Below are 11,206 nucleotides of genomic sequence, written 5' to 3'. Positions count from 1 at the left end.
CTACCTAGCTGCCCCTAGACTTAGTGATTCTAATCAATACAATGTCAAACCACAACTCCAAAGGACACATTATAAAACATGCTATCCACCTTCAGACAGAGAGATAGATGATGGACTCATTTTGCTGACTGAAGCATATTTTCTTTTCTTTTATTATTCCTTCCTTCCTTCCTTTCTTTCCTTCTAGATACCTAATTTGTTTTAAGTGATTATACATATGTAAAATAGGCTTCCTTGTTGTCACTTTCTCCATGCCTGTGGGAGGAAGAGGAATGGGGAAAAAATTCAGAACTGAAAATGAAAAAAAAATCAATATATACACATATGTGGCTACATGGGCATATAGATGCACACATATCAGGCCCTTCTGTCCTCAACTTTATCCCGAATAATGTGTTGGACATTTTAGGACCTGAGGAACCCATTCAAGTATATTACTTAATGTTAAAGTATAATTAGGTGTTAGCCCTGTCTAATCTGTAGGACAGACTATCTTCTACCTCTCAAAATTTTTAAATTTCTCTCCTACGTTTATCATGGCTATTAATAAAGATGAGATGAACATGGGAAAGGAATACAAAGAGAAGCTAAGACCATATCTCAGAAAACATTAAAAAAATAAAATACTCATTTTCATTGGTGGCTTCTGGCCTATGTCAGATTATCTGTATTTTTGTATCCACTCACAGACAAGAAATATAGAAAAAAGTTTAAACGCCCATGTCTTCAATAGATGGACTTCCCAGGAATTCCCACAAAAATCTCAGAGAGTTTTATAAAGAGGTAACTTGAATTGCCCATGATCACACAGCCAGTATGTGATAGGGGCCATGGTGCCTGTCATAGTCTTATGCAATAAAGTTTAAAAAATGGAATAATGTCTTCTAGGCCTTACAGATATTATGGGGGGTTTTTTGTTGTTTTTTTGTTTTTGTTTTTTTTTAGTGAGGCAATTGGGGTTAAGTGACTTGCCCAGGGTCACACAGCTAGTAAGTGTTAAGTGTCTGAGGCCGGATTTGAACTCAGGTACTCCTGACTCCAGGGCCAGTGCTCTATCCACTGCGCCACCTAGCCGCCCCGATATTATGTTTTTTTATATTTGCTGATTGATGGACTGATTGATTTCTTCTTGGCTCCCTAGGTCACTCACTGGATGAAAGAAACTGAAAATGTCTAACTTGACCACTGCTGTGACTGAATTTGTCCTCTTAGGGTTTTCTGACACCCGAGAGCTACAGATCTTATATTCTTTGCTTTTCTTTCTCATTTACTCAGCAGGCTTGATGGGGAATCTCCTCATTGTCATCATCACCACCTTTGACAGGAGACTCCACACCCCCATGTACTTCTTCCTTAGGAATCTGTCCATTGTGGATGCCTGCTTCATTTCAACAACTGTGCCCCAGGCATCAGTTAACTCCCTGGTGAACAACAGAGCTATCTCAGTTACTGGATGTGCAGCTCAGGTATTTCTGGTGATGTTCCTTGCACATTTTGAGTTTACTTTGCTCACTGTCATGGCCCATGATCGCTATGTTGCCATATGCCACCCACTGCACTATCCAGTGATCATGAGTCCCCGGGTCTGTATGCAGATGACCTTATCTTGTTTGTTCACTGGCCTTCTCAATGCAGGTTTCCATACTGGTTATACATTTCAATTGTCTTTCTGCCAATCCAATGTAATTCACCAGTTCTTCTGTGATATCCCCTCTCTGCTCAAGATTTCTTGCTCAGAGACATTTGGAAATATGTTATCCTTGCTTGTCTCTGCCCTGGTAGTTGGGGTTGGCTGCTTTGCCTTCATCACTGCATCTTACATTAGGATATTGTCCACTGTGCTCAAATTTCCTATGAAAGAAGACCAAAGAAAAGCCTTCTCTACTTGTGTCCCCCACATCATTGTGGTTTCTTTGTTCCTTATTTCTGGATGTTATGTGTACTTACAACCACCTTCAAGTTCTGGCTCCATTAAAGATATCATCTTTTCAGTATTCTATTCTGTAATACCTCCCTTTCTGAATCCCATTATATATAGTCTACGTAATAAACAGATACAGGATGCTATAAGAATATTAATGAGGAGAAAGCTTTTGTTAGGGAATAAAGCCTAAACTATAGTTCTTTCCCAATGTTGTTGAATCTAATTTATCCATAAATGAAAAATCCCATTAAGATATGTATGTATATTTTTTGCCTGTTTGTGACTTTTCTTTTGTTTTATGAGTTTGTATTTGTATATTGAAAGCTATAGATGAATCATTGGCATAAATTAGTTTAAAAAACAACCAAAAAAACTAGAATTGACTGATACTATCAACATAAGAAGCATCATTGTCATTTTGATGTTTACTCAAGAATTCAAAATTATATATAATTCCATTAGTTCTTAGGCGGTCTTTGGCAGCACTTCCTACTGAATATAAATAAAGAATTTATACTACATATGATTCAGAGGGTCCTTTTTCCAACTTTAATTATACAGATAATTCTGTTCCCTTAGAGGAAGCCTATATTCATCTCCACATAAGGACTCTAGGGGTACCCCTGAAAGTCAGTGGAGTATACATTTTAGGTAACTTGCTCTTCTACAGGAGACACTCATGCATGTTGTTACCCTGAGAGGGTGGGCTCAGGTAGGGGGAATATCTGTTGTTACTGGAAGTTAGAGGGTCTGGCACCCTACCTGTTGCCGTCCTGAGACACATGAAAGGTCCCTGCACTGCTGTCTACTCATTCACCCTGAAATATTTAGAGCTACGTTGTGGATGAGGGCACTGGTGTATGCCTTGCCTGCCCCCAGAGCTATGTTGAGGCACATGGGGGATCCTGGTGTTGGTGTTTGACTGCTCACCCAGTGTTGTACTGGGGCACAGACCCTCCCACTGGCTTGCTGAGTCAGTGCCTGCTGCTGACTTCCCAAGACACTTTCTGTCCTGAACTGTGCTTTCCTTTTACACAACTGACAGACCTTTCTTGTCAAGAAGATTGTTTCATCCTATTTTTTTTCTGTTTCTTCTCTTCACTAATTCATTTTTGGGATGCTATTTTATAGTTTTTTGGAGGTGAATTTAACAGATTCAGGTTATTTTCTCGCTTTTTCCTAGAATTCCCTCTAGAATTTTCCTAGAATTCCCTCTACCACTAATAATCTTAAAAAGTTTCCTAGAGTACAAGAATTGAAGTGGAATACCTAGTATCACACATGCCACATGAATCAGAAAGGATATGAAATCATTGAAGGTTGTTAAAAGATGACAAAAGTCAATAATGAAAAACCTGGGAGTAAACAGACATTTTATTCACATTTGGTGGGGTTACAAACATAACCAACCCTTTGGAAATCAATTTAGAATTTGCTAGAAAAATCACCTGAATATGCATAACTTTTTTTCTTTATAGTTTTGAGTTTCAATTTTTGTCCCTCCATCCCTTCCAACCCACCCCCCTCCCTGAGTCAGTAAACAATCAGATATGGGTTATACATGTATCATTAGGTAAAGCATTATCATATTTGTCATTTTGTACAAGAAAATTTGATTAAAAGAGAAAATGAAAATGAAAAATAGCATGCTTCAGTCTGTTCCATCAATATCAGTTCTTTCTTTGGAGGTAGATAGTATGTTTCATCAATAGCCTTTTGGGATTTCATTGGATCATTGTATTGTTTAGAATAATCAGGTCATTCACAGTTCTTCCTCAAACAATATTGCTGTCTCTGTGCACAATGTTCTCTTGGTTCTGCTCACTTCACTACACATGATTTCATACATGTCTTTCCAGGCCTTTCTGAAGTTATCCTGCTTGTTATTTCTTATAGCACAATCATATTCCATCACCATCCTATAGCACAGTTTGTTTGGTCATTCCCCAATTGATGGGCATTTCTTTGATTTCCAATTCCAATTAGCTACCACAAAAAAAGAGCTGCTGCAAATATATTTGTACAAATAGGTCTTTACCTCTTTTTGTGGATATCTTTGGTATATAAAACTACCAATGCTATTGCTCGATCAAAGGCTATGTATAGTTCTATAGGCCTTTGGGCATAGTTTCCCAGAATGGCTAGATCTTTTCACAACTTCACCAATGGTAAATTAGTGTCCCTGCTTTCCTACATCCCCTCCAACATCCAATATTTTTCTTTTATGTTATATTTGCCACTCTGATAGGTGTGAGATGATACCTCAGAGTTGTTTTAATTTGCATTTCTCTGATCAATATTGTTCTAGAACATTTTTTCTATATGACTATAGATAACTGATTTCTTTGTCTGAAAACTGCCTTTTCTTATCCTTTGAAAATTAATTGGGGAATGACTTATATTTTCATAAATTTGAGTCAGTTCTCTATATAAGTGAGAAATAAGGCCTTTATCAGAGATATTCATTTCAAAAAATATTTCCCAGTTTTCTACTTCCCTTATAATCTTGGTTATATTAGTTTTGTTTGTGAAAAAGCTTTTTAATTTTATATGATTGAAATATCCATTTTACATTTTATTTTACTCTCTATATATTCTTTGGTCCTAAGTACTTCCTCTGTCCAAAAATCTGATAGGTCAATGATTCCATACTCTCTTAATTTGCTTATGGTATCATCCTTCATGTGTAAATCATGTACACATTTTGACCCTATTTTAGTATATGGTGTGAAATGTTGGTCTATACCTAGTCTCCGCCATACTGTTTTTCATTTTTCCCAGCAGTTTTTGTCAAATAATGAATTTTTGTGCCAAAAGCTTGGATATTTGGGTTTATCATATATTAGATTACTATAGTCATTTACTATAGTGTAATTTCTATCTATTCTATTCTACTGATCTACATCTCTTTTTCTTAGCCAATACCAGATTGTCTTGATAATTACTGCTTCATTATACAGTTTTATATCTGTTACTGATAGACCACCTTCTTTTATATATTTTTTTCATTGATTCCCATGATATCCTCGAACTTTTGTTTTTCCAGATGAAATTTGTTATTATTTTTTCAGTCTTCAGAGTTCCTTCGTTTGCAATATGAATAAATTACATATAAAATCAAACAGCAATAAGTAACATGGTCATATAGGAAGCAGGAGTCTCCATAGTTTCCCCCCCAATCTCTTGTTATTACAATATCACCCATGATAGCTTCACCTATGATGGTGAAAACCTCCTTTGCCCAATCCAGATACCAAGAGTTTAAGAGATTAAAAAATTGGTTCTCACTTACGATAGGTATTTGGAAAGTAGTTTTGACTTGGCCTTGCCAGGCCCTTTGTCTCTCTGTTGTGCTGATAATACTATAACCTTGGAAAACTTGTACCTGAAGTTTCCCATGTATCCCTTTATGTTTAATTGGTGCTTTTCTTCCTTGTGATATTATATTCATTGATGAATATTTCCCTCAACATCACGACAATCAACATTCACTTGTAAAATATATATATATATATATATATATATATGTGTGTGTGTGTGTGTGTGTGTGTGTGTATATATATATATATATATATAAATAATGAGAACTACAAATTTACTGAGAACTGACTGATTCCCCATCCATCTCCCTACCCAGGCAAATAAATTTCCTGGGGTTAACTGTCTTTGTCATTTCCAGACTCTTGATGGACTTATGGACCTTCCCCACCTTACTCCTGGGACTTTATGTTATTATGTAAAAAGGGTCCACCTACATTAAGTAGTTTCTATTTAGAGTTAGTAGCTCCTATACTTAATTTAGGAGCAGTTCTATTATTTCTTTTGTTAAAGGTTCATTTACATTAAGTAGCTATATGTCACTCCTGAGCAGTCTTTTGGTTCCCTTTTTTGTTCTGTTACCCCATAAAAACCCTGTCCTCAGTTCCCATCTTTGGGTATTCCTAGCTTCTGAGCTTTGTGATACCACAAGCTATGGTTCTTCTGCCCTGATTAAAGACCTTATTTCTCCTATATTGATTGTTTCCTTAATTTCCAGGTTATATATATATATGGCAGAAGACAGAGAGAGCTAGCATTCTGGAAGAGCCTCTGCCTCCTCTCAGGAAGTGTTCAATCTTCCTCCCCCAAAAGGAGAGGTCCTTCAAAAACTGCCTATGGAGAGTTCTCCTTCTGACCTCAGTAGCATACATAACTTCAGGGTGGGCCAGGTGTAGCCCTCCCAAATGAGTCAGCTAAAATTCCAATAATTTTTACCACAAATAATTTTTACCACAATAGTAATTGTGAAAAAAATTTTGAAGCAGAGATTAGGATGGAATACTATTGTGCTGTAAGAAATGAGGAGCAAGGAGGACAGCTAGGTGGTGAACTCGATAAAGCACTGCCCTAGGATTCAGGAGGACCTGAGTTCAAATCCGGCCTCAGACACTTGACACTTACTAGCTGTGTGACCCTGGGCAAGTCACTTAACCCTCATTGCCATGCAAAAAAAAAAAAAAAGAAAAAAAAAAGAAAAGAAAAGAAAGAGAAAAAAATTAGAAATGAGGAACAGGATGCTATTAGAAGGACTTATGAAAAATGCAGTCCATCTACAGAGAAAGAACTGATGGTGTCCGAATACAGATTGAAGTATAATTTTTTTGTTATTTCCTTTTTCTAAAGTATTTTTGTCTGTTATATTTTACATGACAGTACATGTATAACTTATATTGAATTGCTTAAGTTCTTAAGGGGGGGTGGAAGAGAGGAAGAGAATTTGGAACACAAAGTTTTAAAAATCAATGTGAAAATTTGTTTTTACATGTTACTTGTGAAAATAAAAAAATAAAATAAAATAAAAATAATAAAATGGACTATAAAATTGTTTTTACATGTAATGGGGGAAAATAAAATTCTTTATTTAAAAAATCTATAAGAAGTCATCTCAAATATATGATATAAAGCAGAAGTGGGCCATAGTTCACAATACTCCTGAATGCCAACATAATCAGATTATAATGTAATTAGGAAATATTTAATGAATAAAATATATATTCAGAAGAACATAGGTAATTTTAATGTATAATTTTCTAATTCAATATGCTACCCATAGGCATTCTTAACTATAATTTAGTGGTACCCATTTCAATTTGAGTTTGACACCACTGATGTAAAAAAAAAAAATTCTCTCTCTCTCTCTCTCTCTATATATATATATGTGTGTGTGTGTGTGTGTTTGTGTATTATATATTATTATAATAATTTAAATAATCACCAAATTTGAAGGATTGAAGGAATATCTAAAGTCCTATATTTCAACCCAGGTGTTTCAATACTGTCCCTAAGGTATCTTTGAAATTAAAAAATGGTCTACTTAGTCTTTTACATAAAAGTCTTCAAATATTTGAAGCCAGCTATCATGTCCCATCTGAGTTTTCCCTTTACTAGTGTGAGATTTAAAATTGGATATATGAGCAGTAAAGTCCCCCTTTAACTTTTCCCTTGTATATCTCCCAGACCACTAAGAAAAAGAAGCCTCTGAGCTTTAATCAGTGAGGGATCAGCTTTTATTGTTTGGGAATTAATTGGACAACAAAGAGATGATACTGATTAGGGAAATAGGTAAGTAGAAATACAAATGAATAATCTTAGATCTAAGCTTAGTCTATATTCCATTATAAAATTCACCGAATCCCAAAACTGCCAGCCAGGCCAAGAACCAGAGCTGACCACCACTAAACACATGTGCCTCCATAGCTAAGCTGCAAAGCCAGAGAGAGAGAGAGAGAGAGCCCACTTCCATTCTACCCTCAGTTTTTAAACTGCTGTCCCGGAAGTTTGGACATGGTGTGCTTGGCCAGCTCTCTGGGCAGCAGCAGGTGCACGGCTGTTCATCGCGGTCTCCTCCCCAAAAGGGCGGTCCTTCAAAAACTGCTTCAGTAGCATGCACTCAACTCTCAAATGATTCAGCTAAAACTTCTGTTTTTTACCACACTAGGTTAAATAATTTATCTTAATATATCTTAGGATTAACACTTTTTAACATTCTCCACATTTATTCCAACTTGTCCGTGTCCTTAATATGAGGTACATGAAGTGTTAAGAAAGTACAAGGACTACTGGCATGATAGTTTGCTGAGCCCTTTTCAGGGCTGCTCCTCGACTTTTGGTGTTTACATGTTACCCAACTCTTGCCTGTGGCTCCAAAAGGTTGGAGCATGCATGGTGACCACACCCTGGTAAAACCATACCAACATATGGGCCAAACTAGGTTCATGATACCCAACAGGCCCTAAACCTGTTGGTTAGTTAGCAGAATGTCTACCCTAATCATGTGAAGACCTCCCTCAGCAGAACGGGTGAATAACAACCATTCATTCCAATGGTCATGAAGGTGGTTGAAACACGGACTATGAAACACTTAGAATTTGGTCAGACACTAAAGCTAGATGGCAAGGTCATTCACTGCATCCTGGGTCATCTCCAATCATCTTGACTTTTGTTTTGCCACTGTATTTCTATGACTCTAGATGAGAGAGTGAGGCTGATGACCTTGTGTAACTCTGCTGCACTTCAATTTAATACACATGCAAGTCAAGGCATCACTATGTCATAAAATGAAAACTCAGACGAGAACATCATAGTCCTGATCTGTTTCATTACTAACTTATTATTTTAAATCAGAATACATGAGATGTATTCCATACCACCAATTAATAACTGTCAAAAATGACACATGATCTAAGGTGTCATATGACACTCTAAAACTTGGCAGAGTTGTTTATGACAAGTCTAGGGATTGCAATTGACTTATCAGTTCATTGGTTAAAAAAACTCCAGCATGAAGAATCCCACCCATTACTGATATTCAGTTCCTTCTCCATTTTATTCTTTTTTGTAGGAGATGCATTTTTCCTTTCCTTTCCTTTTTCTTTTTTTTCTTTTTTTTTTTTTGCAGGGGGGCAATGAGGGTTAAGTGACTTGCTCAGGTTCACACAACTAGTACTTGTCAAAGGCTGGATTTAAATTCAAGTCCTTCTGAATCCAGGGCCAATGCTTTATCCACTGCACCATCTAGCTGATGCTATTTTTTTTTCTTAATATTTTGGTTTTTTCCAATTGCATGTCAGGATGGTTTTCAGCATTCATTTTTGTAAGATTTTGAGTTCTTAATTTTTCCCTCCCTCTCTCCCCCTTCTTCTCCCCAAGACAGCAAGCAATCTGTCATAATTTATATATGTAAAATCATGTTTGTGAGAATTGGTATGGCAACCCCTACTGGAAAGATACTGTAGGGAAGCTCCACCATGAGGAGAAGGCATGTGATTTGGAAGACATGTGACTTTAGCCGCCTTTTAGACTTGTCAATCAGAGCTACCAGCCAATTAGCTTGGAGCTGTGGGTGTGTGGATAGCCCTGTTTCTGGTGTCACAGCAGGTTTCAGGAAGAAGCTTGGGAGGAGGGCTCTCTCTTTTGCCTAGGACCCTGTTTGGAGTGGAACAGAGATGCTGGTTCCCTTAGATAGATAGGTGAAGGAATTTTAGCCTCTTTTTCACTGATCACTAGATTCTCATGCACTTTAATAAAATGTTTAAAAGTCTAGTCTTGCCAAAGCTTCTAGTTTAAGGAGACCACTCATTAGATTTTAGACATTCTAGCTAGAATTTTAGCCCCTTACAGATGGCAATATTACATGTTAAACATATTTCTATATTAGTCATGTTGTGAAAGAAGAATCAGATCAAAAGGAAAAGCAAACACACAGAAAACACCAAATAAAGTGAAAGCAGTATGCTTCTATCTCCACTCAGACTCCAAAGTTCTTTTTCTGGATGCGGATAGCATTTTCCATCATGAGACTTATGTAATTGTCTTGGATTATTGTATTGCAGAGAAGAGCTAAGTATCACAGTTGATCATCACGTAATATTGCAGTTACTGTGTACAATGTTATAAGTGATTTTTTTGACCTGAATATGATGTAAAAAGGAAAATATATTTTAAAATGTTTTACGCAAAATTTGTGATGTTCTCTTGCTTTTATGTCAGTCAAAGCCATAATCAAAGCCACATTATATCTATCAATTGAGCCAACAAACCAAACCAAACACTTCTCAGAATATTTGGATTTCCCCCCTTTCTGCCTTTTGAAGACTGGGTGAAGGGGGTTATTCAATTATTTTGAGGAAACCTGTGAGATAATGAATCCTACACTCATATTAAGTATGCACACACATGAAAATCAATTAATATTTCTTGAACCCCAACCCAGTGCTCCTGAGAGGACTTCACCTTGTATTTTTCTATCCAGAGACAATTACCTCTGTGCAATGATCTCCAACTCTCTATTTGGCTGGAGAGCAGGGACACTGTCTCCAAGGAAATTCAAGGACTATCTAGCAAAGATGAAATTGGTCTATTGGGGCCATGCTATCAAATAGGCTGTCCAACTTCAGCTACAGATATAATGGGAAAAACTGAGGGAAAACTTGGTTCCAGAAAGGGAGAATAGAATTATGATAGCCAGATGACAATGGAAAGTGTATTTTCTGCCAGTCCAGGAGGAATTCAGAAGGTCTTTTCCATGGCATTGAAATTCAGTAATATCACCTCTGAGAAACTGAGATTGGAGAAAATAACTGCAAGAACACTTGTTGCTTTATTCAGGTAAGAGAAAGTAAGTTTGAATGGAATGCTTTTTTCCTACTCCCCCTTTTATTTGTTTTCCCATTTTTTCCCTTCTTCCATCCATTATTCCTTCCCTCCTTCCTTTCTTCCTTCCTTTCTTTCTTTCCCTATCCTTCTATATATCCCCACTTTCAAACATTTCATGAGTTTCATTCCTTTCCTGATAGTGGGATGTCACAACTTACAAAAAATTTAAATGCAAACATGGTTAGAATTAAAAGCGAGTTAGTCTGCAGAATAGCAAAAAATAGTTAAACATTTCAGGTTGGAGTACAGAGGAACCATTCACATACACATGGCTATGCAGGTGTGTACATTTGTATCAAAGATGACAAACTGGAATGGATAGTAAAGGCCATTCAGTCCAATAATTTTATTTTAGGCATAGGAAAAATGCAAAGAGTGGAAAAGTGACTTGCTGAAGGTTGCAGTTGTAAGAGGCTTAACTCAAATGTGTATCCACATCTGCTTATTCCAAACCACTACCCATTTATAATCAAAACCCTTTCTTCATTGAATCAAGCATCATTCACCTAAAAATATGTGGTCCAGTGGCTGCTGGTAAACATGACTAATGCCATCAACATAAAGGAGAAGTAAACAAAAGGAAGATAA

The 11,206-nt window shown here is 36.7% G+C and overlaps 1 protein-coding gene across 1 annotated transcript; it reads left to right on the top strand.

Annotated features, from left to right (window-relative positions):
* Nucleotides 1–1,169: 1,169 nt before the first annotated feature.
* LOC122751122 (olfactory receptor 14C36-like) lies at nt 1,170–2,114 on the top strand. The gene has a single exon (XM_043998063.1). It carries the CDS (start codon nt 1,170–1,172, stop codon nt 2,112–2,114), a length of 945 nt encoding a protein of 314 aa, XP_043853998.1.
* The last annotated feature ends 9,092 nt before the right edge of the window (nt 2,115–11,206 follow it).

The sequence above is a fragment of the Dromiciops gliroides genome, chromosome 3, assembly GCF_019393635.1.
Source record: "Dromiciops gliroides isolate mDroGli1 chromosome 3, mDroGli1.pri, whole genome shotgun sequence".
NCBI lineage: Eukaryota > Metazoa > Chordata > Mammalia > Microbiotheria > Microbiotheriidae > Dromiciops > Dromiciops gliroides.
The sequence above is the reverse complement of the archived record's forward strand: the minus strand, read 5'-3'. Positions and strand labels throughout refer to the sequence as shown.

Bases quoted from the DNA above. Each gene is read 5' to 3' on its own strand.
- LOC122751122 (XM_043998063.1), top strand. From the start codon at position 1,170: ATGTCTAACTTGACCACTGCTGTGACTGAATTTGTCCTCTTAGGGTTT.